General features: G+C 40.9%; 1 protein-coding gene and 1 long non-coding RNA gene across 4 annotated transcripts in view; one reads left to right on the top strand and one right to left on the bottom strand.

Moving 5' to 3' along the window:
* Positions 1 to 825: 825 nt before the first annotated feature.
* Positions 826 to 4247, bottom strand: LOC309595437. Its single transcript, XR_014229256.1, has 3 exons — positions 4122 to 4247; positions 2867 to 3060; positions 826 to 2008 (listed from the first exon to the last, which is right to left on the bottom strand). It is a non-coding gene; the product is annotated as an uncharacterized lncRNA (long non-coding RNA).
* The window catches only part of FAM120A (family with sequence similarity 120 member A), a 55901-nt gene continuing 32048 nt past the window's right edge, over positions 3671 to 27523 (top strand). Inside the window, exons 1-7 of one of the 3 annotated variants that reach the window (XM_082322381.1) lie at positions 3671 to 4596; positions 10338 to 10584; positions 15563 to 15645; positions 24255 to 24383; positions 24860 to 24956; positions 26064 to 26161; positions 26445 to 26728. In XM_082322381.1, the coding sequence (XP_082178507.1) occupies positions 4123 to 4596; positions 10338 to 10584; positions 15563 to 15645; positions 24255 to 24383; positions 24860 to 24956; positions 26064 to 26161; positions 26445 to 26728 (1412 nt within the window). In that variant the 5' untranslated portion in view covers positions 3671 to 4122. Of the gene's footprint in view, positions 4597 to 10337; positions 10585 to 15562; positions 15646 to 24254; positions 24384 to 24859; positions 24957 to 26060; positions 26162 to 26444; positions 26729 to 27523 lie in introns of all 3 variants that reach the window. The other 2 variants (XM_082322383.1, XM_082322382.1) reach the window with 2 other exon arrangements.

Here is a 27523-nt window from a genome sequence, read left to right as displayed (position 1 = left end):
TTTTACAAAAGAAACAGTGAGAATTGGTATTAACCAATTGTTGCTGGAAGACTAATATTCCTTTTTGTAGACTAAGAAAAAATTTAACTGTTAGCTATAAATCTATTCAAGCTGAACAGTCTTAGGTCTTGCAGAAAGCTCAAAAAAGTTCCAGAAACAGACTGAAACTCCTCTAAGAGCTGATGCTGATGGAGAGACTGATAAGCATTTAAATGATTCAGTTACGTATCTCCCATATGCACATTCTTCTGTCCTAAGAGGAAAATGTTCCATCATAGGTATCATCGATATTTGAAAAAAGTTATTGTATGCTAAAGCGAAATGGTGTTTGTAGATATTTTGGAAGGCTATAGAGAGGTACCTGAACATGGAAATTCTTTAGTTGTATAAATTTTGTGTGATTGTATATGGTTTAATAACACCAACCTAAGCTACAAGAAAGGGATGTCTCACCTGGTAGCAAGTACTATGATACAAAATCACAGCAAGACTACAGTGACTGACAGATTTTGTCCCGAAAATTTTTTTTAAACCAAAGTAATTTTTCTCAAATTTCTACTATTTTCACAACTATTTTAGACTAAGTGGCAGGCATGCCTATGACTTAAAAAAACCAACCAAACAAACAAAAGGAAATCACTTGAGATAACACACATACTGAGGATGAAGGTAAGTCAACCTGCAGAAGTGTCTGAGTACAATTTTGCTGGTTTTATATAAATCACATGAAGATTCTGCAAGCTTCTGTAAGCAAAATTTTAATAAGAAGGTATGCAAGCAATATACCATGAGAGAAACAAGGGTCAGTTCTATTGCTGTGTGCAATTTACCACTACTACAGTCAAATGCTCCAGATGACAAGAAACAGGGCAGCTAATAGTTGTAGCTAACAGCAGCATGTTAACATTTATTGGATGTTTATTTGCCAATGTCTGCATTTAAATTTAGTACTGAAATAATAATATAAGAGACATATTTCACTTTGAGCACTGAAGAAACAATGCAGAAAAGTATCTTGCGCACAGGGCGAGCCCATGGCTGCTCGCAGACCTGGCAGTAAGGAGGAAGGCTGGGAGTTTTCCTCCTGCAGCAGCAAGAACTGCAAGTTCCAGGGCAGCAGCTCCATGGTGAGACACACCAGGGTGAGAAAGGAGGAGAAATATTAAGGGAAATCATGTAAAACAAGTGTTTCCCATGGATAATACATGTATCAATTATTCCCAGGCAAACGTACCTATGAAGGTTACCGTGGGTAGCCTATTCTACAGGCTATGTCCATATTCATCTCACAGTGGGACCGAGTTTCATTAACAGAGGAATCAAGACTAAAATGATAACATTCATCTCTATGTTCTTGCCCTGACATGGTTATTCATTAGGAGTTCTTCCTAATGACTGTTCAGTTACTTCCTTCTAGGGAGCCACTCCTAATTCTCTTCTATTCAGGTTGGATAATGAGTCACTGACTTTAATATTAATCTTTATTAACCCTTCCCTTACACAACCAGCATCTGGGAACAGTGAAATGTGTTGTGTCTCAGCGCCAAGAAAGCAAGCTCTTCAATGCCTTTTCCTCCATTGCGCCATTTTCTTGTATGCAGATAACCCGATGACTCCTGCAGGCGTTCTGCTGCTGGTTGATGAAAAAATACCTTGTTTGTCTTCATGCCTTTGGTTAATTGCTCTTTAAGTCTGTCTTAATCTACCTGTTTTCCAGTGTAATTTTACTTTCCACAAATTACACTTATGTTGCCTTCTTGCCTGGCCACAGTTCTAGTTGCAGCAAAACAGTTATTTGTGTCAAATAAATAACTTCTTGAAGCACCTTGTGTCCCCTTCTGTTTTTCCTCTCTCTTCTCTTTTCTTTTGGGGACGGAGGGTCATGTTTATGGATGGCTACATGAGCCCAGCACCATTCAGTTCTGCTGTGGCTACCTAACTCCATGGGAAGTGTCAGGACATTAACAGCCAGGTTTCCGGTGGGAGATGCTTTTGACTAGTTTTTCTTCTTTAACAACAACAAAACAAACAAACAAAAAATTTTGGTTAGAGCACTGAATACACATATGTATGATCACCTGCTTTTTATGCACTTTATGTATGGCGGTACTTGTTCTTTGGACCACATTTTGGTGTGTTTTGGGATAATTGGAATTCTAAAGTTCTTTTTCCTTGATCCTCTTTCCTTGTATTAGCACTGTTGGTCTACTACCATATTTTGCATGTCTTTCAAAGTGTTCTACAGTGTTTTATTATTTTGATGTTATCATAACATGTGCCTACTCTTAAAGGAAAATCTAGGAAGTCTAAGGGAAAAGTGGTTTGGAAAGAGATCCGACTACTTAGAAACGACACTCTCAGATTATTACAAAAACAGACTTCTAGGAAGAAACCTGTATTTCTTTGACTATTTCCATAGCTTTTTCAGTACTCTTTATTTCACCATCCTTATGCTGTACCAGACAGTCTTGGATACAAACATCCACCAAGCAGCCTTGTGTTAGCGCTGCACTGCCTGCAAGCAAACCAGCCCACTCCCTCAGAAACAGCTATTCCCTGGTGGGAATATTTACTGTAGGTGCCAATGCAGCCTGACTGAAATCTCATTAACAATACATTTTTTCCTGATTAATAAAATATTAATGTGAATATACAGCATGTGCAGCTTGACATTTTCTTGACACCTGCATAGCAGAGAACTACTCAGATACATTATTATTTTAATGACAAACTGCACAGCACTTCTGAAGTTTGGCCCTTTAAAAAATCATTTCATCCGGCTGAAACTGAAGAAAAGTAATTCCTCACTGCCTGTGCAGAAAACAACGGCTTTTTTCCCCAATAGTTTACATTTATGCTCATTTACCAGTGAAAGCAAGAGGTCAGCTAGCCTGCTGATGGCAGGCCTCAAGGTGCAAGTAGCCACTCTAAGTCCATTCAAGGTGGAAAGGCCATCAAAATCATCTGGAAGCTGTACGGGCAGCAGTGGATATTCAGCTGCGGGCGCGGTGAGGGTAGCCTGTAATTATTACTTGCAAGTAACGGCCATGACTGCTATTTCTGTCAAGAGAAGGACGGAGTTACCCGAGCCGCTCAGGCAGCCCGAAGCCGAGGGCGGCGCGGCCGGCGGGGCGGGCGCTCCGCAGCACCCCGGGCCGGGCCGAACCCCCGCGGGGGTAGTTCTGCCGCCCAGGGCAGCGCGGCCGCTGCCCGCCGGGGCCCCGTCAGGGCCGGAGACCCCCGAGCCGCGGAGCAACAGGTGCCCCGGGTCGCCGCTTCCCGGCTGGGGCTCGTCATGCCGCGGCCGCGCTGCCCCGCCCCGGCCGCTGGCGGCAGCGGGGCTGAGGGAAAGGCCGCCGCCCGGGAACTGGTAGCCCGGCCCGAGATGACGGGCGCCGAGGGGCAGCGGCGGCGCAGGGCCATATCCAGGGCAGGCGAGGCCGGGCCGGGCCGAGCGCGCTCCCGCCTCCCTCCGCCACTCCCCCGCCTCCCCCTGCCCCGGAGCCCCCTCCCCTTCCCCGCCACCCGCTTCCGCCCGCCCTCCCGCGCATGCTTGGCTTATGCAACCGCCGCGGCGGGCGGGCTGCGCGGGCCCCGCCGCCCCAGTGCCGCAGGGCAGGGCAGCGCAGGGCAGCCCGGGGGGCCCCCAGGGCGGCGGGCACCGGGCCGGCGGCGCGGCGCTGGGGGAGCGCTCCCCCTCCGGCGCCCGAGCGCGCGCCCCGCGCCGTCTGTGAGTGGCAGCGGCGGCCGCCGCCAAGTCCCGCCTGTTCCGCTCTCCCTGCCGCAGGCGGCGGCGGCGGCGGGTTGGCTTCCTGCGCGCTGTGCCGCTCCCCCTCCCCCCGGCAGTCGGAGCCGCAGCGGCAGCAGCCCGGATCCCCGAGCCATGGCTCTGTGAGAGCAGCACATGGCGGCCGCAGCAGCCATGAGCCCCCCACTAATCCATTCAACTCCCCCCTGAACGGCCACCGACGGCAGCCAGCGCTCCCACCCGGCTCCACCGCTCCCACCGCCCACCCGCAACTACAGCCTCCGCCGCGCCGCCCGGCCCGAGCCCAGACACCGCCGCTGCCGCCGCCGCCGCCGGGCCCCCGCTCGCCCGCCCGCCGCCGCCCTGTCCTCACCATGGGAGTGCAGGGTTTCCAGGACTACATCGAGAAGCACTGCCCCAGCGCCGTGGTGCCCGTCGAGCTGCAGAAGCTGGCGCGGGGCAGCCTCGTGGGTGGGGGCCGCCAGCGGCCCCCCCAGACCCCGCTGCGCCTCCTCATCGACGCCGACAACTGCCTGCACCGGCTCTACGGCGGCTTCTACACGGACTGGGTGAGCGGCGGGCAGTGGAACCACATGCTGGGATACCTGGCGGCCCTGGCCAAGGCCTGCTTCAACGGCAACATCGAGCTCTTCGTCTTCTTCAACGGCGCCCTGGAGAAGGCCCGGCTCCACGAGTGGGTGAAGCGCCAGGGCAACGAGCGCCAGACGGCGCAGCAGATCGTCAGCCACGTCCAGAACAAGGGCACCCCGCCGCCCAAGGTCTGGTTCCTACCGCCCGTCTGCATGGCGCACTGCATCCGCCTGGCCCTCATTCGCTTCCACATCAAGGTGAGGAGGAGACGGGCCTCCCGCCCCGACCCGCGTTCCCTCGGCCCTCCCCGGGGCCACCAGCGCCCTCTCCCCGCTGCTCTCTTGCGCCCCCGCCGCTCCCCTCTCACGGCGCCTGCCGCTCTAAGATGGCAGCGGGGGCTGCCCTGGGCCTTGCCAGGGAGGAAGGGGGGGGCAGCCTGCCTCTCCCCTCAGCGCCTCAAAATGTCGTCGAGGCCCGCGGGGGCGGCCCAAGTTTCGGCGGCCTCAATCCCTGGGGGATTTTGCTATTTATACGGTGCTGCCGCTCGCCCCGCCGCTCCGCGCAGGCCTGCGCGGAGCGGCGGGGCGACCGGCAGCGCCCAGAGCCTCCCAGATTCCCCTGGCTGTGAAGCCAGGCCCAGCAGCAGGGAGGTTTTTGCCTCCATGTTCTTTCGGGGCCGCCGCTCCGTTGACTCAAAATGTCCCTTCTTGCAGAGCACACACCCCCCCCCCCCCCCCGGTCGGTGAGGCTGGGACTTTGGTGCCGCAGGTGAGAGGGCTGGTGGAAAGCATCTTAATCTAAATTATTAAGACGGGGGGGGAGAAATCAGTTTAGTTGTCGGGCACGGCGGATCTGCAACAAGTTCCCTAGTGAGGCGAGGTGTTTAAACTTGCGCTGAAGGTGAAATCACTTGCTCCAAAATATAGAGGTTGGAGTTTCGTGGTTATGAAGGTGAGGGTTTTGCTCGGCGTTGCCCAAATGGTCTTTTGATCAAGTGTAGAATAATTCGTTCCTTACTTCGTAACAGCAAGCGCTTCCAGTTTGTGGGTTCAGGAACACCGATCTGACCGTTCATTTAAAGTTATTTTAAGGGGGAGCCTCTGTTTTCTGATAACATAAACAACACTTCAGGCAGGAGCTGGGGTCCGTGGTGGTCTTGCACTGCGATTTCAAAGGTTGCAGAATATTAACATGTCACGTCTCTCTATACAGCATTTGTGATTTATGATGGTTTCTGTTAAGGCAAGCAGTTGTGTATATTGAAACACAAGACGCTAAAAAAACAAGCCCTGGGATGAAGCTGCAGATTTAAAAGTTGCTTACTGGTTTTCCTGCTAGGGAAGGAAGAGCAGCAGGAGTGAAGTGCATACTTATAGGCTTTATTATCGTAAATTACTTTTGTGTGTAGAAAAAATATTATGCAACCTTTAGAGTTGCATGCTTGATCACTAGCAGCAGCTTAATGTTATCTGGCTTTTGTACTGCCCTTTCAGCGGATTAGAAAAATTCTGGCCAGGTTGCAGCCCTGGGATAGAGATGACTTTCGAAGCTCACCTAAAAGGTGACTTTGGGTGAAGTTTCTCGTAGTTCTGCAAATGGGGCGAGAGTTGTTGTTGCTCCCTGTTAGTGCCCTGCTTGCTCGGCCAGACCCATCCTTGGAGGAGCGTGTTCCCTTTGGCTCCCTGCGCTCCGGACTGCTGTGAAGCCACCCTGTGGTGGGCGTCCAACCCCGTTTGGCAGTGGAAGTCTCGCCCTGCGGTGGCCCCGGCTGTGCTCGGCCCCAGGGATTGCCCTGAGTGCGGCCGGGGCCACTGCACCGGGCGAAGTGCATGTGGAACAAACTGGAAGTGGAGGCGGAGGTTGTTCTTGCAGGGCGCGTTGAGCTCTGCTGAATGCGATGTCTTGGGCTTGGTGCTTGGTTAAAGTGAAGAGGTTATGGCCCTGCTCTAGTAATGTGTTTTCCTGGTCAGTGTAGAAGCAAGGTTGTGTATGTGTTATGGATATGAATGATGGTGGGAATTTGAATGACAGCAAAAACATCCTCTAATTTGAACTTTTTTTTCTTTTGTAGCTAGGAAATAGTTTTGTTCTTTAAGCAAAAAGTTTTAGGGGCCATGCAGTAAAGGTTGCAGGTGCATTATAAATCTTCCTTAATTTGTTATTAAGACTTAGAGATCATTAGTAAAAGCAATAAATGGGGTAAAATTAGAAATTTCTTTTAATGTGTTAAACTGAATACTTTGTTCAATGCAATATTGAAATGCATAGTACACAACAGGAAGCCAGCTCTTTTGATATTGATAGGAATTTGGTATTTCTAATAGTCTTGTGGCATGCTGAACTAGCTGTTAATCTTTTACATGCATTCTTTTTCAGACCTGGTTTGTTTCTGTTGAAGTACGTTACATCCGAATAGAGTTGCCACACTTGACAACAGTGTCACCTGTAGCACTTTATTTACTTTCAAGCTTAGCTGCAGCATTAGCTCCTTTATGGTTTCTCAGTAATAGGCCTTATTCGTAATCTCTGGAAACGGTTTTAGGAGTGAGAGGACACGTCATACTGAGTCCCTTTCCTATCATTTAAAAAAAAACCAAAACAAACACCAAACAAACACAAAACTCGCACAGTTTTGATGGGGAAGATTTGAGGGGCGGGTATTTGTCTGCTTTGGGTTAGCAGTGGGAGATGGCAAGTCCTCGTTACCAAATACTGGTGTTGGGTGGAGGGAGAGTTGGTGCTGTTAGGAACGTTCATATCACTGAGCCACCACTGTGCGTGTCCAAACTGGACTGGTTCTCTGAACTGGTCAGCTGTCTTGGGGATAGGAAAGATATCAGCAGTTCCCATCTGATGCTTCATTTATACAGCTGTTGAGAAACTGTGGATAGCTCTGTTTTTAATTCATTCATTTTCAGGTTAAGAAGTATATTTCATGGTTGTAGTGGTAAACATGCATAATATACATCAAAGATACTGCTGAAGTTAAATCATATTCCTTTTCTGCTTTTCTTCTTCTCTTACACAATTTATTATCTTTCTAAATCTGTTTTATTACATATATCTTTCTTTCTCTAAATCTTACTCCAGTTTTATTCACATTCTCCCTAATGCTCACTTTCTAGCAACTCTCCTGGTGGGCAAAGAGCAAATGCATCTTGAAGGTGTGATTTTTATTTGCATGTATGGGTGATTTTTTTTTTTTCATTTACGTATGCATAAGACAGTTGCCAAATTCTAGTGTTTTCTTGCTTTGAGAAGTTGGGTTTGAGAATACTGATTAAATATGAAACTGATTTTCATATTTTCAGGAAACGTTTGTCTTGAGTAGAAGGCTTCTGTGCAGAGCTAGGAACTGGCTATGAATTTAATCTATTTTGGTAATTAGAGGGGAGAAAAAGAGTAATGTCTTCCACCCAGAACAATTATAAATCTCTTGCAGATGGTTTCAGTGGGATGTAAAAATAACAGGTTCCTCCAAGTTATAACAAATATCCTATGGGTTCTTAGCTTAATTGTGACCTGGTATTTTTCTGCTTGGGGGAGGGGGGAATAAGTCTTAAAAGAAATTTTTATGCAAAGCAGGTTTGCTAAAATGTAAATATTAAAGCAGCAGGGATCTTAACATCTTTAATACTTTGGTGAGACTTTGTTTTGTTCTCAGTATCTAAACGTGCATGTGCCTGTTTACTCGGACAGGATTCTCTCTTTCTGATCCAGCATCATTAATGTTTAGACAAGATTTAGACCTGAAAATTATTCTAAACTCCTGGCTGTGATTTCTCCCGCGTTCCCCTTCCCTGGGTTGATTGTGAAGTGTGCATGTTGCCTGGGTATAGTTGCATCTTCGGACTCTCTCCTTTTGTGAGAGCTGTAAGCTGTTTCCCTGACTCTCATCTTGTTAGAGTTTTATGTTGCAGGTTAACTGTACCTTGGTAAATACAGCTCTTTTCTCTGTGACAGTTCAATTATTTGAACGTGGATTCTAGTATTACCTAAATATACCGCAGTTTTCTGCTCGTAGCTTGCTGTGTCAGATAGCTCTATAAAATGGGGAGTGAGGGAACTGGAGACTCTGGAGGTAAGAGGAAATAGTTTATGGGAGATCAGAGAGGGTTGCACACCGAGTTTCCTCTTGTATTATCTACACACCCATGTCACACCTAGTGCTGCAAAAAGAGTTCTTACTTTGGTTTTATAGATGATCTGTGGTTGTCATGCATGCAAAGATACTGATTTTAAATATAGATACATAATCTAAATCTATCTACCCTTAATAAAAAAAACATCTGGGGGATTTTCCTAATTTGAAACATGTAAAGACTGGGAGGGGAGAGGGTGGCGAAGCCTAAATAACTGTATAAATTTGATATCTTTAAATTTTTCCGAAGATGTATACAGCCTCTTCCAATTCTCTGTACAGAAGGCACATGTTATGCTAGGTGACAGTATAATTATTAGAAAAATGAATATGCTAATTTTTCTCACAAACAAAAGTAAATTTCAAAAACACTCTGATACAGTCCCTCAAGCACATTTCTGAAGAAACATTTTCTTAAGACTGTGAGGTGGTAGCATTAGGAATAGAGAAAGCTTAGTGAGCTGGTTATTGATCGTAGGAGTATCTCGGAGAGTGAGGTGCTCGCTGTTTAGCTGCTCAGGATTTTGCTTGAAAGGGAACATCTCATGAAGCTACATGGGAAAAGCAAAATTTTACGTACCTCACTGGAAGACCGTAATTCAATGTCAGGTTCAGAAAGTGTAAAGCATGAGCAGAAAAGAAAGGGTCGCTGTAAACTTGCTGTTGAACAAAATCTCTTTGCTGAGAGGTAGATGACTGTGGGACCATTGGAGTGGGCTGTAGAGGTGTAGGACCCTCGCTCATGTTCTGCAGGGCTTCGTCTGCAGAGGAAATAATAGCATCACTGGTACTAATGCTGTAGTTATTCATGGGTACTGTGGAGACTGAAGCTAGTATTGTGTTAGTCTATTTTGGGATAGCTTGCTATCTACATTGTTGTTAAAATTGAATACTTGGTGAGGGTAGGTTATACCAGCACCCAGCTTCTGTGGGGTTTTCTGAGTCACTGAATGTTTATTATGTATGTGGATGGTAAAAGCATTGGGCATCAAAAGCACTCAGCTTGCTTTATTTTTGTGTGCTTATATACAAACTCTGGTTGTAACGGTTCCTGATGGTGTGCAGAAATGCAGGACTCTAGGTACTAACCTGTCATCATGGGGTTTTTTGTTTTAGTACAGTCTTCTTGATAAGAAAGGGTTGCTTTTCTGTTTCCAATGTGAGGAATTGGCCCATGTCTCCCCTGCACAACATGTCTGTTCTCGTCATCTGATTGCCATAGCCTAAAATACATGCTTTGCTAGGCAACATGAGTTGAGAGGTGAAGTTTGGGCTATAAGTTTGAAGCAATTTGCACCATCAGAGACAGCTGTGCATAAATGAATAGGCTGAAAGTGGAAAGAGGAGAAAATTTGGCCTAACGCAGCAAGGCAGACATTTGAAAGGTCAAGAAAGTTACCTCTGTTCATCTAGGGTTATGTTTGTGTCTTTTAAAACAGGGCTGCGAAACTTTAAAAGTGATCATGTGATTGCTTTTTAAGGGGGCATCTTGGCTTGCTGAACTGCTTAAGTATCCACAGCCTTAAGATTTTTCCTGTGAGTTAATACAGACGTTGGTATAGTAATATGTTTAGAGTTTCAGCGTTTCTGTTAATAAAGAGTTACTTCAGATGAGTTCAGTAATACATAATGCTGCTTCAGTATGTAGGCTTCCAGAACTTTGTATTTTGTTTCTGAGCGCTCCTTACATCCTGTCTGTATGTGCTGTGTCATTGGATTTTTTTTTTAATTACTTTCAATATACTGTGTTTCAAATGCATGTATATAGTTTCAGGAAGACCCAATATATTGTAATACATGTGATAAATCAGTACTGCAGTTTAACACTGTAGCTAATTACTCTGTCTTCCACTATAGGTTGCACAGAGCATTGAGGATCATCATCAAGAAGTAATTGCTTTCTGCAGAGAAAAAGGTTTCCATGGTTTGGTTGCATATGACTCCGATTATGCATTGTGCAACATCCCTTACTATTTCAGTGCCCATGCCCTAAAACTGAGCCGTAATGGGAAAAGTCTCACAACAAGCCAATACCTAATGCATGAAGTTGCCAAGCAACTGGACCTGAATCCAAATCGCTTTCCTATTTTTGCTGCTCTTTTAGGTAAGTAAAGTAATTAAAGAACTTGATGCTGCTAGTCAGACTTATGATTTCAGTTTCTATTAACTGTTTTAAAACGTGTGTATAATTTGGCAAACCACCGAGGGAAAGACATCCCTTTGTTTCAGGCATTCCTACTATACTTGAGGTGGGCCGGATGTGTTTTTATGAGGCCAGACATGCCGAATTTGTAGAGACCTGTAAGCGATGCAAATTGTGCCTGTCTAGAAACAAGAGTAGAAAGTAAGAATTCTGCAAAGCTCTGCCTATTTGAAATGTTCTCAGTAGGTGGGCGTGGAATCAGGACAATTGTGGTTCTACTAGTGTTGGTCTTATATACTATGTGAGGTCTACTTTTAATAATACGCTTTCCAGACTGGGAAAGCATACCTCTGTCCTGTTTTGTATTCTACCTAACAATAACATATATGGAGTGACGATGTTTGGATTGCAGGGGCTTTTTTTTCTCCTCAGAAATGAGTATTGGACAAATATGACATGTTGTCATATGTCAGCTGCACCAGAGATATGATATACTATATAATTGAGTGAAACTCCACATTTCTGAAAGCACAGGTGACCAGCATCTTACCATTCCGCTAGTTTTGTTTGGATAGTTTCTTAGCAGTACTGCTTCTAATGCTAAATGATGTAGTATCTTTAAGGAGCGTAGGTAGGAAGGACTTCAGTTTCACATCTCTGCATAAATGGGACAGTTTTAACACACTTTATTTCCACAGCAGTGGTAGAGAATAGCTGTCATACTCTCTCAGATGGAAGAGTGAATTAATTACTAATAAAGTTGACTGCAATGAATAAGATCTATTTAGAACAGCATTCTAACTTCTTTTTTCATAACTAAGCACGGAGCAGCCGTGTTCTTGATCTTGTAGTACTGAGCAAACAAATTAAGAAAACTGGATTTTTCTTTCTGTTTTCTTACTGATTTTGTGTTTTAGTAGGGGTACATGATAGAAGAATAAAACTTCTCATTTGAAAGCTGTGAATCGGGGAGGCTATATATTATTGCTTTAGCATACTAACATTTTAGTAGTCTTTAATATTAAATTGTTTCTAGTCCAGGTAGGTACCTTCCATGTTAAGAAGGAAAGAACCAATGCATTTTACAGTAGAAAGCCACAAGTATTTGACTGGTTGAAGTTGGTTTTTGTTAGTGTATGTTTTTTCATATCCAGAATGGTTACCTGCCTGCATGGCTGTATGGAGGAATGGCAGATGATTGGCTAAGCTGCAATTTAAAACAAAAATCTCTGTGTAGATTGCATGACAGACTACTATTGCTAGGCTTTGTTTTGGAGTCTATAAATAAGTTGTTGCATGCCAGTTCAGTGAGTAAGAATTACTGCTTGAAAAGCAGTTTCACAGTTGCAGATATGCTTTATGGAATTAACATGAAGTACATGTGAATGACATCGTTTTAACTTGTCACAGAATTACAGCTGCATGGCCAGTTGAGGCATTGCTTGGTTATATTAAATGGTAGGTGAAAAATATTCTGGTAAATTTTCTGAAGATTTTGCAATTTTATGCAATAAGCTCTTGAATTTTCTCTTTTGATATCTTACACGACAAAATATTTTTCAGCTTGCTCTTAGGAGAAAGAAACTTGAGCTCATTTCACATGATTCCTAGAGAGGTATTTTGTAGCGCTTTTTTTTTTTTTCTCCAAATTGGTATAAAGGTTAAAAAAAACCAGTTCATCTACAAGTTTAGTTTTGTGTATTCTTTTGCATTTCTTTTGTGTGTGTATTCAGTATGAGTAAGCAGAATAGAGTAAAGTTTATGGAAGTCAGGGTTAGAAAAGAAGATACTTTGGAGCTCTTCCTGCGATGAGAGGTGGTGTTTTTTTTTAATTAGTGAATATTACAAAACCTAGGTATTTGGTGATATAAACAATAATTATATTAACTTACAAAAAACAGATACTGTTTCACTTAAAGTACTGACAACATTTTTTTAACTTTTGCAACCTTAGGAATATAACTACTTCATTTTTTAAAATAAAATCCTAAATGCATATAGGCACATAATTGTGTGTAGTCTGGCATATGTTTAAAGCAGGGTAGCTCATTCAGATCTAAATTTTATATTTTTACTTAATATCTGAGGGCTTGTCTGGCTTCACAGGTTATTCTGCCCTTGCTACTGTGGCCTCTTTGGGTCTCTTTTGAACCTGATAAGTAGAACGAAGAAAATCACAATGGGAAAGAACAAATGAGCACATGATTACATGGGAAGGCATATGAATCTGTTACATTGCTCTTCCATTCTGGGTACATCAGTGTAACTCCCCATGCTAGTACTTTGTTTAGGAATAAATTAAAAGTTAAGCTACTGGTTTAATGTTTACAGTTACAGAAGGCCAAAACTATCACAATAGCTTTAGGTCTGCAAATCTGTTTCTCCGTGTGTGGAAAACTCAGACTTCTTTGTTTTCAGATGCTTTCTTGTGATTAACTTCAAAGGTCAGTTTGGGGACACTGAAAAGAGCAATCTTGAATGATTCAGCCAAACATTCAGCAGTTGGAGGAGCCTGAGGAATGACACCTAACTGGTCAATTAAAAAAATGTTCTCAATGGCAAATTATTTGGGATTGAGTTATGTTCAGGGATGAAGTCTCTATTGAAGTATTCCAGCAAAATATTTTTCTGAAATAGTTACCAACTAGGTAAATTTACCTAGTTACCAACTAGGTAAATTTTTAAAGATTACTTTCTGAGAAGGTTATATATACATTGTGGTTGGTTTGTTTTATAGCTTTTTCCTTCTTACAGCTTTTCATGCAGAAGGGTTTTGTAGTTCTAGCTTTACAATATAAGGACTATCCTTGTCATGGGTAGTTAAAATGTGGCTAGGATACTGTGTCCTCCGAGAGTGTGCTCTTAAAAAGTTCTGTCCTAATTGCTGTTGATGTAAACAGGGAGTTGGTTTGGGTTCTTTTGTAAGTTTTGACTCAAATACTTCAGAACGATTTAAAAAAACCCAAACCGAAGCTTCAGCAATAGAAAAACAAACACAGTGTGAGGTATAGGGTTGTAATTCAGTGAACTCTTTAGAAAGGGCAGTGGCTTCAATTAGTATCTAATTGCTTTAAAAAACCTAAGGCATACACTGTAATAAGCCATTAAAATAGGAAAAATCAATATATGTTGAGGTTGTTCAGCCAGGTCAAGGAATAGAGGTTGCTTATGTAACATCGGTCTCTTTCCCACCGTGACAGTACTTTGTAACATGTGTTTAGTTATGTAGTCTCATTCTGTTTCTCAGTAAAATTTTAGAACTACGTAAGGTAAGTACAGGCATCACTTCTTATTTGGACTACAGAAGACACTACTGCACTTCAACATCCTAAATTCTACAATTAAGTATGTGGTAAGAACTGATCAAATGGTCAGACTGCCTTGTGTGTGTTCAAGGGGATGGAATTAACTGAAATGACAGGTGGAGACCAAACAGGATTGAGGTTTTGGTGGAAGGGAGAGAAGCTCTGACTATTTGAAAAGGTAATCTTAGCATCTGCAGGAGTTACTGTTAGTTATCACAAAACTATCTAGTGGTCGGGCTGTAATTGATTTTTTCAGACCTGCATTATAAAGGCTATCTAATCCTGCCTTGATTAGATTAGTGAGAATGTGGCTGTTATATACAAACTTGTTGAATCTTTATGATATGAATTTAAAGTTTAGCTCTTAATGAATAAAGATTATAATGTCTCATTGCTGGAGATCTCAGCAGTAGGTGAAGTATTGATTGGACATGAAGACTTCCCTCTCTGAGAGGGCATCTGCTAGTTGCCAGGCAGTGGACAGCTTTCTTGGTTTTCACATGTTAAAGAGCATTAAAAGCAAACTAAATTATTAAGACAGTAAACAATTGTTGTCATATTCAAAGAATCTTGTCATATTCTTTATGAGTGAGAGTTCAAGATGTTGTCCAAACTGAAATTTAAAAAAAAAAAAAGCAAGCTGTAAATATATTAACAGCAATGAGAACTATGCATTCACTGCTAAGCTGCTGCTCTATAAAACCAGATATTGAAAATATCCTTAAGTTTTCTACCAGGAGTGTAGTAATACATTCTGTTTAGCTCTTCATAAAGTTTGGATCCACAGACACTGAACTCTGTTAGTGGTTGATTAGTTAGTCTTTGATTAATTCAAATGTTTGAAATATTTCCTAGTAAGAATTTTTTAGATTTTTTTTTCTGTGTGATGTGCTTGATGGGGGGAGGACGGGGGGACACGGGATGGGACCAAAGTAATTTAAGTGATCTTCCATTTGGTATGAACAGCTTGGTAAATGTAGCCACTATCTCTGTTCATTGAAACAACTACATAATTTCCCAATTACTTTGATGCTGCCAGCCCAGGCTTCTGTCTGACCTAGTCAGGTCAGCAAAAGAAACTTCAGGAATTGGGAACCTGCTAAGTGTCATCAGAGCTGCCTGCTTTCATGAGGGTTAGATAAATCTGCCTGGTGGCTTGCTGCTTGACCCACGCTGCATGATGGACCAGGGTGCAGATTTCCAGAGGCAGCTTCCGATTTGGATCGGTAGTGGCATGTGCTGGGGTGCAGGAAGGGCTTACCAGCTTGTGTTGGAGGGCAATAGAGTGTGTTCTTACACTGTTGCACCTGCATTACTAAATCCTGTTGAGTATCCCCTAATAGGACATGCCAGGTTGTGGTTGACACCATGTGTTGTGACTGGCTCTATTGCTTCTGTAAGTGAGCTGGGTTTCATGGAAGAGTGCTCCTCAAACAGAGGGCAGTGTATCTTGCTGCAGCAGCAGCATGCTAATTAGGTTTTTCTGGAGTAACAAAAAGACACCTGCAAGTTTAATTTCTCTGAAGCCTATCAATCAGGCATTGAGGACTGATTGCAAATTTGTTTTGCTGCATGTAGAAACAATATGTAACATTTTGTGGTGTACCTAAATAAAGTTCTGCATTACATTCTAGGTAATCATATTCTACCTGATGAAGATTTGGCTTCCTTTCATTGGAGTTTACTTGGTCCAGAACATCCACTAGCTTCACTTAAGGTACAAATTTAATATAACTATGAGCAATTAAGCTAAAATCAATCATCACAGTTAATCAGAACAGTGTAATAGGTTAATTCACAGCAGCTATGCAAGGCTCTTGTTCTTGGTCACCCTCTGGTGTCACAGTCCCTCTCTGTTGACTGCAGAGGATACCTGGGACGATTAGCCTTACAAGGCTAAACGTAGCCTTTGTGGTCCCCCTCAGTGCCCTTCAGCTACATGAGCCATATAGCTTCAGTGTGGTTTGGCTTTGAGCATGTAGCTTCTTACTCTCTTTTTTTTAAGAGGAGAATTTTTTGTTTAGTCACATTCTTCAACTGTCAGAAATAATTAGCTGGATCGTTTCCTACCATATTGTTTTATTTTCTACTGATCTGTGTTTCTGTGTAATAGTAAGTTTTCTATACTTCTTAAAGTGTAAATATGCTAGAGAATAGGTTGCACGAGAAAGCTAATGTGGCTTTCAGTAGATTTTTTTTTTTTTTTTTTGAGACGAGTAGCTTGTGTCTGATGCTCTTAGTTTACAGTATGTCTGTTCTGCTGCTTCATCACGCTTGCTTTGTGCATCTGCCAAGTAGACAGCTATAAGAGGGAAACTGGACACATCAGAGAATGAGATAATAGTTACCTTTCTTTCTCTCTGCCACAATAGACTTATCTTTTTCCCTTTCTCCTAAGGTGCACCATGCACCAAATCAATATGCTTTTCGTAAACTCTGTAAGACTGTTTTGTTATATCTACAACAAAAATAGGTGGTTTTTTTTCCCCTTCTGTTCCAAAAGTTTATTAAGCATTGAAAAATTGTAACTTATTTTGCTAAAGGTAGAATTTAAAAACAGATTCAAGATTTTCAGCAGTTTTTAAGGCTTGCACGTGCATTGCTTAGTGAACAGCTGTGACAATTTGATGTTACGCTCATCCCCTATTTTGCTGCCGCTCCTGTGTTTAGAAAGGTAAGTGTCAGCACGTTGTAGTGGCAAAACAAAATATGCATGCATGTTTGCTACTTCCTTGTAAAACTTGAGATGAAAAAATGAAAGACTGAAAGAGTGTGCCTGTATTTTCATTTTTTACTAAAAAGGTTAAAATGTAGGACTTCTCTCAAAGTTGTTGATAAACTTTCTGATGTTCAGAATACTTTCCTGTGTTTTAGGCTGAGACGACTTGTTTTACAGCCAGTTCAGAATATGACTTCAGACACCTAGACCTTCTGAAAAGCCTTCTAAATATATACTGAATTACTTGACTAGAATGAAAATTAGATATTTGTCATCTTTGCTTCTAGATTTACATTTTCAGTGGAAACACTAATTGGGCTTTGTAGCTGGCATTGTGAAGAAATGAAACTTGTTCACTTGGAGCGTCACTGGGCTGTTTCAGGCAGTCCTCCCTGTATTTATTTAATCTGTTGGCCAATGTTAATCAGATTTGAAAGCAGTTCCTATTTGGCTGTTAGAGGCTCTGTGAAAACTGATACACTGTTATCAGTGAAAAAGACCCAAATTAGTGCCCTTACTGAGGGAAAAGGCTAGCATAACACATGATTTGTTTAATTTCACAGCGGCTTGCTGGCCAGTTGTTAAGTACATAGCCCCAAACTAACTGCAGCATTTCTATCTCCTGGCTGATAATGATGTCAAAGGGAGACAAAGAAGAAGGGCTAAAGCAACAAGGACACAAGTTTACAGGAAACCAGTCTTCAAATTATAACTTTTTTCAGTAGCTCATTAATTCAGTTTAATTTCATTTGACATACTAGTATGTTGGTGTCACTACAGCTTTCTCTGTAGAGATGTCTTCTGTTAATTGTAGATGTGCAGAAAGCAGTATTTCTTGTAAATTTTATGAATGCTTAAAGAAACCAAAAGACATGCTTATATTTGCCACAAGCTTGATAGCAAGAAGTAGTTTCAGAACAGTTATAAAAAGTTCAAGCTGTCATGAAAACTGGAGATAGCGGGGGAGGTTGTTGTGGTTGCCCAGGATGTCATTCCCGGGCTATACTTACAAACTTTGCTTTGTTGCATCTATTTAGAGTTACTATCAGGTATTCTTCATGCTCAGGAACCAAGGGCCCTAGTTCCACACCTCATTCAACTCAGGATTTAGAAAACTTTTTCTTATTGTGGAAAGATTTTAATCTTTTGTATCGAAATCAGTATGGTTGAGCATCAAAGCTAACAGATTCAGTTCCCAATGGCCTGATTTGTTGCTTTGCAGTGAGAATTATGACAGTTAATCTTTCTCAGTCTTTTATTATGATGTAGCAAAATGGTTACTCTTCCTAAGAGAGAAGCTTTGCTAGTTCACCAGTTAAAAAGTATAACTTAGAAGAGAAGCTACCAATCTTTGCTGATAGAAAATTGGTGTATCTGCTCAGGTGTCAACATAGTGAGGTGGAAAAAAGCAAAACTGAGGAACCTGTACTTATGTTTTAAAGAGGGACATGAAGGTGGTGCATTCATCTAGTAACAGCTGAGTAGAGATGGGAAAAAGGAAGGGAAATGGGAATCTGAATGAAGAATCCATATTTCACATCTAGAAGGGAATGAACCTAACAATCAGGACAACATCTTTACATGCTGGATAAAAAGCCTTGCCTTTTGGAAGACACCAACGATCATCAGCTCAGCAAAACTGTTAAAGTTCCATGGACAAATTTAAATGAAGAGATTTGAATTGCTGTTGCTGCAAAAGGGAAAAATAGTCAAGAACTGACACTGCAAGCTGTTCTGAGTCAGAATCTTGTCTATCTAAATGTCCCTGTGTAAACAGATAATGCATCTAATAAATGTGTAGACCTGTGCTTGTGTCCTGTTACCTGACTGAGAGCAGTGTTCACTGAAATGACCACCTGAATCTGAAGTTGAAATAAGAAAGGAATTGATGATGATGATGACTTCCTGAGAAATAATTTGACCGCTAGACCTTGTTTGGAAACTAGCATTATACTACTTTTTATTTGTGTGCTTTGGGATTTATGTTTGAGACAAAGACAATTCGGTTCTTATTCTGGGAAAGCTTATTACAGTATGGAGCTTCAAGATCAATGTATAATACCATCAGAATGATATTAGGAGGGCAGTTTCTTATCTCTGGAACAAATTAGTACCTATTCGGGAGCACATACCACTGAAGAAGTTTGACTCTTCATTCACAAAGTAACATTAGAAACAAGTCTTAATGCAGTCTCCCTTTTTGAAAAAGAAAAGTATGCAGGGACACTTTGAGATTGTCTTTTTTTTTTTTTTTTTTTATTATACTAAGGGTCATCATAAGATGATTCAGGTCAGAAAGGACCTCAGGAAGTCATCTAGTCCAGCCTCCTGCTAAAAGCATGGTCAGCTTGAAGTCAGAACAGGTTGCTCAGGGCTTTGCCTAGACTAGTCTTGAAAATCTCCAAGGTTGGAGACTGCACAACCTGTCTGGGCAGCCTGCTCCAGGGTTTGACAGTCCCAATGGTAAAAATGGTTTTGCCTTGCATACAGTCTGAACCCATCTTGTTTCAGGCTATGTCTGTTGTCTCTCGTTCTTCCACAGTGCACCACTGTGAAGAGCTTGGCTCCATGTGCTTGATAACCTTTTTGTAGGTACTGGAAGGCTGCTGTTAGGTATTTCCAAAGCCTTGTCTTTGCCAGGCTGAATAAGCCCCATTCCCTCAGCCTTTTCTCATAGAGCAAGTGCTCAAACTTCTTAACCATCTTCATGGCCTTCTGCAGAACTAGCTCAACTTTTCTGACATCTGACTGGAGCCCAAAACTGAATGCAGTGATCTAGGGGTGATCTAATGAGCGCTGAGGAGCAAGATCCCTTGGTCTGCTGGCTGTGCTCCTGCTACACAGCCCAGGGTGCAGCTGGCCACCTCTGCTGCCAGGGCACCCTCCTGGCTCATGTTCAGTTTGCTGTCTTCCAGGAGCCCCAGGTCCTTTTTGGCACAACTCCAGCCTGCAGAGTAACCAGGGGTTATTCCTACCCAGGTGCAAGACTTTGCTTTTGTAGTTGTTGAATTTCTTAAGGTTCCCGTTGGCTCATTCCTCTAGCTTGTCTAGATCTTTCTGGAGGGCAGCCCAGCCCTCAAGTTCGTGGTAGTGTGCAGGGTTGTCACACAGGTTGTCTCATGAAGTTTGCCTGTATCACATCTTTGGTTTGTATTTCTGCTCTCTCCTTTTCTTTCTGACATAATTTTTGTTTCTCTGTTTACATTTAGTTTTCTCAGGCTTTATGCGTATAAATTGTTAGCAAGTGATCTCCATGTTGTGTGTACTCTTGTTACCATCAAGATATGCAGAAGTAGAAAGAGGTCAGTTTCCCAACCAGGATGGAGGGAGGAGGAGAGAGAATTTCTAATTGAATAACCCAGCCTTCACAGAAAAGCTGAGCTTTGCTGGCTGGAGAGGATTTTAAGTCATCCAGGGAGCTTCTTGCCTCTTTAGAAAGCTTGTCATTAGATCAGATGCACTACAAGCTCATAAGATTAAATGTTTTTAACATTCAAAGGCTGATACAAGATTCAAACGTTTTGCATGTGATCTGTAATAGAAATTACTAGACAAAAGTAACAAAACTCAGGCAATTTGTTGTTGTATTCTTCATATCTTCAGTCTTCTCTCGCCAGTGAAAAAAAATGTTCCCTGTGCGTCACCTCACAGTAACTGAATGTTCGAGGTCTCTTTTTTAATGGTTTGAAAATAAAACTAAACTGATTATCTGTTTCCAACAGGCACAACAGTAAATGCTGGTACTTGTGTTGATTAGCTTTTAAAGGCTTCACTTCCTGGAGACAGTGGGCAACTGGAGTTGTCCCAGAATTGGGGAGCTTTTCCCAAGCGTAGCTTAGGTACCTTCTGCAGTATCCTAATAATCCCGTGGAGTTATGCATATGTGAGTCTATTCTCTTTCAATAAAGCATTTTTGCAAGTTTATTTTGTCAAAACCAAGACATTTTTATCTTGTAGCTTCTGGGCTTGTAATGTTGCTCTCTGCCTCTCGTTTTGACAAATACCTATGTAGAATTAATTTCCTTTCCCTATTTAATCTTTTCAGAGTGCATTAATAGGTCGCTTGTGATTTTTGTCAGTGGTCTGTTGTGAAATCGAAGTAGTCCTGTTACAACTAGCAAAGAAACCATGCTGGTTTCAGATGTTATGCTTTCTAACCTGATCACCTCCAAGTGTGTGATCCACCTCCATGTTTGCCTTTCCAGTATTGATTTTCCATGTTGTTGCTTGTCTGAAACTCTTCTGTAGAGGATAAGGAAAAAAATAGCTTCTAGGAAGAAATCTCTTATAATGAGGAATTGCTAAAATACAATGCTGATTTTGCTCTGAAATCCTTTCTGTGCAACTAAAAGTAAGTTTGAACCATGCACACGTTTTCTGTAACTTTAAGACTTAATCTTTCCCATACGTAACAATTAGTAAGACTTAGCCTGTATTTTAATGCACACAGTATTAGAAACATTATTTATGATTCAGTAAAAAATGTACAGTTTTGGATTTCTGGAAAGTTCTAAAATGAATAGAAATATTTTCTTTAATATCAGGAAAGAACATATTATTTCTCTGCTTTTCATTTCTGGCTTCTGTGTAGGTCATGACATTCTTAGTTTTGAGGGTGTTCTCACATCTGGACTGGATGTCTTTGAAACAGAATAAAAGAAAATAAAATGCAAATATCTGAAATGTCTCTAAATCTGTAACACATACTTTCAGAAGGTCTCACTTCAGGAATTAAGAATATGCTCCAGTGAGGTCTTTAGGCTGTTCGTTTAAAAGCAGCTAAACTGGGGGCAATACGCATAGTAAGCCCTCAATATGTCTCACTTGAGCTTCGTACTTCTAGGGTCTGAGCTGAATATTAGTCCTAGTGTGATGTGATGTCTTCTCTTGATGCTAACTGCTTATGGTTTATTAAATATTACTATCTTGGAGATCAAATAAAACTACTGATAGATTTCTTACTCCTTTTATCCACTGAATTTTCAAGCAGAGATTGCAGAAAAACTTACGTAGTAATGCAGGGTTTCTCCAAGGTACTCTGCAGAGAGCACATCTAACATGACACAGCCATGTTATGATTCAGCTGCTTTAGGGATGTATAATTGTTACACATACAAATAAAATCATAGGTGTTCATGAAACAAATCGGATTACCAGTGAAAAGAAAAATCTATTGCTTCTGCTTGTGGATCGGGTGCAAAATTTTATCATCGATATTTGTGAGTGTAAGCTTACACGCAGATGTGATCTATATTTAGTATTGTTGTATATATTCAGAATGCACACTACTGAAAATTTAGAATTTACTATCTGAAATAGAATTAATTACCGTGCCACTGACTACACTAAACAGAACTGTTCTTAATTTAGGCTCATAAAATGTGGAGCTCATCTCTGGTACAGAATGACCAGTTATAGAATTAATAGCCTGACATTTGTGAAAAATAGACATTGAGAGAAGGAAATTAATAAAAATGGGAATCTGGGCAAAAATTCCATGGTCTAAATAAGAAATTGCATAATAAGTGGATCAAATAAGGGCGGGAAAGAAAATAATTATGTGTGGTAGACTCCATATAAAATAAAAATGGGTTGTGGTACAGATTTTAAAGTTGGAAAGATAAAGCTAATGAAGTGTTAATCAAAATTTTTCATAAACATTTCTGACAAGGCTGAATTGCAGTATTTTCTAGTAAAGTATGATACCTCTGTGTAGAATGCAAGCATAAACGTTTTTCACATTTTCTCATATCTTAAAAAATAGAACTGTTAAATAATAAAAATGATCTCTCAAGTCTTGAATCACTGAATTTTGCAAATAGGCAGATTAAAATATGTTAAAGGCAAAATCCTAACTGCCCCTATTGGCACAGATGGAGTGCTCCAGAATTGTGCAGAGGTTCCAGACAGAATTTTTTGGAAGTTCCTCAGGCATCCTCTAAAATTTAGGACACATATTTGGAGACTTCTTTCCTGCCCCTCTGAGTGTGTGCATTGTGCAGCACAGAGGGAGCATAACAGAAACTGCCTATGGTTGAGTAGTTCTTGAGACCCAGCTGGCAGCACTGCTCACTGCTTTTAATTTCACAATGGTCCGTGATGGTTGCTTGACCTGAAGTTTCTATACCCCATATAGGATCACGCAGTGCATGTAAGAGCAGTAATTCCCATAATCATATGCTGAATAATCCTCAGTTTATTTTCAGGAGGAGCCTATTGAGAGTGTTGAGGTGGAAGTTCAGGGTTTCCAGGACTATCCAGGTCCCCTCCTTTCTCCATGTGGACGCGAGAAGGGATCAGGCCAAAGAACTGAGTCTAGAACTTCCTGGTACAGCACATCCGTCTGCAGCTGCCAGTCGCTGAGCTGCGGGAGCTTTGTCTGGAGGGGCTCTGGACGTCGTCCCACAAAGTTCTTCCAAGTCTTTCTTCTTACTACAAAGAGAGGTCTTTTGCTACAAAGTCCAAAGTGATTCTTATCTTTTCAAACCCATGGCCTGAGTCAGTCAATGGGAATTCATCATTTTTGTAACATCTTGAGTAGACTGTACCGTGGACTCTGATTTGTAGACAAATCTATGGTCTGTATGGGCTCAGGTCATTAACTCGAGGGAAGTTTTTAGCATGCATTTAAGTATGTTTCTCATCCATTTAAAATAGTTGGTGAATATGGGAGGTCAGACACATTTGTCATTGGATGGTGAAACATCAATTATTTAATGCTGGAATATTGAAACTATTTTATCAGTGGAATTATCTTAAGAATTTTCTCTGTGTCTGTGAAAAGAGTAAGCAGTCCTATAACCATGTTGATACTGAAATGCTTGAAAGAGAAAGTAACTATGCTCACATCAGAGTGACAAGAGAAATCTATATATCATTCTCTGTTGATATATAATAAAAAAGAAATAATTTCTTGCCTGATACGTTATATATAACGTGAAGCTGTATAAGTGTATTCTACTACAGATAATGAAATATACAAAATTTGGAAACACTTCAAATAATGATTTTTAGACCAGTTTCTGTAGATTCTTGAAAATAACTTTACGTGAGATACTCCTTTTCTCCATTTGTGTTTTAGATCTTCTGTTTTCTGTGTACATAGAGATCTTCCTGTTCCTGGTGGATCTCTTTCATCAATTCTGATACCACTTTACATTCAGAATATAAACTGTGTCAAAATAAAATATTTTCTGGCATATATACATACACACACACACATATACATATAAAAAAAATACGGATGTAGCCACATTAGGTAAAGCATTTTGCACTAGAGGAAATGTCCAACTAGAAAGCAGTAAAATAATTAGCATTGTCGACCTTGTTTGTTGTTGGAGCTGATATTTAACCAGCAAATATTTACATAGAGGTGAGGTTTCGCCTATATATAAATATACTGTAGATGAAAAATGTATCAGTCACTGTTTAAGGTTATGTCTTAAAAACAAGGTGGAAGGCACAAAAATATTTAGATACTAAATCTAGCAACATGGAATTTGTTGAATATATTTTCAATAAATAAACAGTTTAATTCTCTGCTGTATAACTGAAGTATCTTGGGCTACCCTGTTATTTCAAACTGGCATGTATGTTTGTTTGCATAGGTACGTGCTCACCAGTTAGTTTTACCACCTTGTGACGTAGTGATCAAAGCCGTAGCTGACTACGTCCGTAATATTCAGGACACCACTGATTTGGATGCCATAGCAAAAGATGTTTTTCAACATTCACAGGTAAAGTATAAAGCAAAATTTTTTTTAAACCTATTGTGCTATAAATTTGTGTTGAAGAATTGCATTCTATGAAAGTAGTGTTTTGCATCAGTTGATAATAGAAATCTGTTGGTATATGCAGTGTGTTAGATACCCTAGTTTCACTTTTGACACTTTCTGAAGGTAAAAATACTGCATTTACCCTCAGTGCTTTAAAGTTAAATTCTAGATAACCAAAGGGGTTTTGTAGTCTGGCTTTGTGTACTGTCATTGAGAATCAGTGGTACATGAAGATACTATTTTAAAGCTTTATCCTTACATGGATTGACATAATATTTCTTGTGCTGGAGTAGTGTTGTAGTCCTCAAGGGTTCATAGGCGTTAATACTGTATGTGATATGGTATACGTTAACTACTCTACAGTACAGTGCTGACCTATATATGACATGCCTGAATTTGCTCCTGACAGATCTTTTTTTTTTTTATTTTTATTTTAGTCTAGAACAGATGACAAAGTTACTCGATTTAAGAGAGCAGTTGCTTATTACTCAGCAACTAATAAACCTATGCCATTTCATCCACCACATTACCTAGGTAAGTAATTAAAGAAATAAGGCTTTTCATTTTAGCTAAAACCTGGCATAACCCTAAATAAGAGATAGTATTATTAGCAGGATCTTATAAAAATGTTTATATTCTCTGGCATTTTTCATTGACCCTTGAATATGAGGTTTCAAAAGAAGGTTTTCATAGGATACGTGCAGAGGTTGTGTTCTTTCCCCAAAAAGAGAAGAATAACCTGGCCTGATTTTCCTCTTAGCTATCACTGCATGAGTTCTAGCATTAGGATACTTAAGAGTATGGTGTTGTAAACAACTGAAATCTGGTGACCAGTTCCAGTCATGAAGACAGTTTCTGTTTCTATTCCATAAAAGATATTTCCTGTTTCTCACTGGACTTACCTGGCATGTTTTAGAAATCCCTTTATAGTCTTTGGTTTTTTTCATGTCATAATATACCTGCTTAAATTGCAGCCACGAATTGTTCTGGCATTGCAGATTATTCTCAAGGCTTACAAATTAACTGTATGATCACAGGATTTACTACATATACCTCATTCTTAACACAAAAACATAATTTAGGCTGAAATTCTGTAAAGACTTTCAGATACCATACTGGAATACTAATATAGATTTTTCCTTCTCTATTTTGGGGGTGGAGTGTCTTTATTTACATTCAAAGACCTGCATTAAAGGGCATTAAGACTACTACAGGTCAGCTATTCAAATCATAGAAAGTGCCAGCATTGTGTGTCTCTGACATTGTTTTTGCCAGCTTCTTCATTATGAGATCTCTTGGGCTTTTTGTCTTTTAAGCTTCTTTTGATTGCCAGGTAGAATAGAAATGTGCAGTAATGAGAGATACAAAGAACTGAGAAGGTGAGACAACTCAAATAGACTTCGCAAGCTACAAAGTATTTTTATTAAAAAGAAAAAATGAGTAAAACTGACTTAAAGGATACTAGAAAACAGTAATGCTAAGAGAACTGGAATAAATAAACCATAGAAGTAAAAGGATAAAAAGGATAACATTTGTGTCAAATACTGAGCATTTTCATGGGTGTGTGTTTGTTTTGGTTTGTGTTTTTTTTAATTTTTTTTCCTTCTTTTTTCCCCCTGCTCCCTGTTTGCAATACAGCAGCCAGACCAAATCAGTTTGGTATGCCTGGGATAGTGCCACCATATGTTCCTTCTCAGATGCTTAACATTCCACAGACCTCACTACAAGCAAAACCTGTGGTAAGTATAACCCTCTGCCCTTCTTGGGAGAAACCTGCTGTGCTCATCAAATTAAAATCTAGGTGGGAGATGTATATCTAACTTTTTTAGCATGGGCGTTCACTGATTAAGTCTGGAACTATAGTGATGGTACAGACTCTGGTAGACCAATTTTTGTGGCTGTCCCAGATGGCCGAGATTTAATGTGTACATGTGGAAAATGCCACTTGATTAAATAATGTGTTTTGTTATAAAATAAAAGCCTTTTTGTTACCTATACTTAAGAGAGATCACTTTATTTTAGGCCCAGCAGATGTCCAATCAGGGTGGGGCCCAAGGTCAGGGTCCATACCCATATAGTCTCTCTGAGCCAGCCATCACCTTGGAAACAGGTGGAAAAAGTCTTTCTGAGCAGAACAACTACAGTAACATTCCTCATGAAGGAAAACATACACCATTGTATGAACGATCTTCTCCAATAAATCCAGCTCAGAGTGGGAGCCCTAATCATGTGGATTCAACCTATTTTCCTGCCTCTTCTACATCTTCGTCCTCTGACAATGATGAAGGCAATGGAGGTGCAGTGAAGTAAGTTTTTCATGAGGATGTTTTCTTACTCGGCTTCTAGTAAAATAAATTTATTTTGAAAATCATTCACCAGTATCCCGAAAGTAAGAAATCTGCATATTAGTGTTATGATAGACCTTCAGAAAATAGTTTTAGGTCACTATGACTGCAAACATATCCAGGGTTCACTCTAGTCACCTTGTTCCTTAACAAGCAGAAATCCAAAACCAAATAATGCTGGGTGTTTTTCGACTTCTGCCCTTATATTTTATTGAAAGAAGGAGAGTGTGAGATTTTGATAAATGTCATAAAGCCTTCGAGTTCTTTACTTTGTATAAAAGAAATATTCCTACTTCACAGTATAATTCATTAAAATTTCAGTAGCTAAAAAACTATGAAACTGTACTGAATTTGTAGTGTTTACACTTCTTTAGGGATAATGTGGCTTTACAAAGAAACCTGGTGTGAATGTCAGAAATTCACCATTTAGGACAGTGACTTGAGAGCCCTCGCTGACATGCTATGCGTGGAATAAAGCAGCAGTGAAATTGTTTTAGCTCTCTTTTACTAATGTGCCTTGTTTACTGCAGAAGTATTTCTGACTTCCGCTGGATCATGTGTCTGTCCTTGGCAATAAAGTTGTGCAGACTTTAATTTAATTACTGCTTGCTGACCTACAAAAAGGAAATTTGAACAGGGGCAGTTTGTGTTTACCTTTGTCATGTTAGGTGTAGCAGCTTCCTGTGTGAGAATCAAAGCCTAGGGCTTTAGCAGGTTTGTGATTGCCTTCTAAAAGACTGGGGCTGTGTATAATAG

The sequence above is a fragment of the Platalea leucorodia genome, assembly GCF_965183815.1.
Source record: "Platalea leucorodia genome assembly, chromosome: 9".
In the NCBI taxonomy this organism is placed as follows: Eukaryota; Metazoa; Chordata; class Aves; order Pelecaniformes; family Threskiornithidae; genus Platalea; species Platalea leucorodia.
The sequence above is the reverse complement of the archived record's forward strand: the minus strand, read 5'-3'. Positions and strand labels throughout refer to the sequence as shown.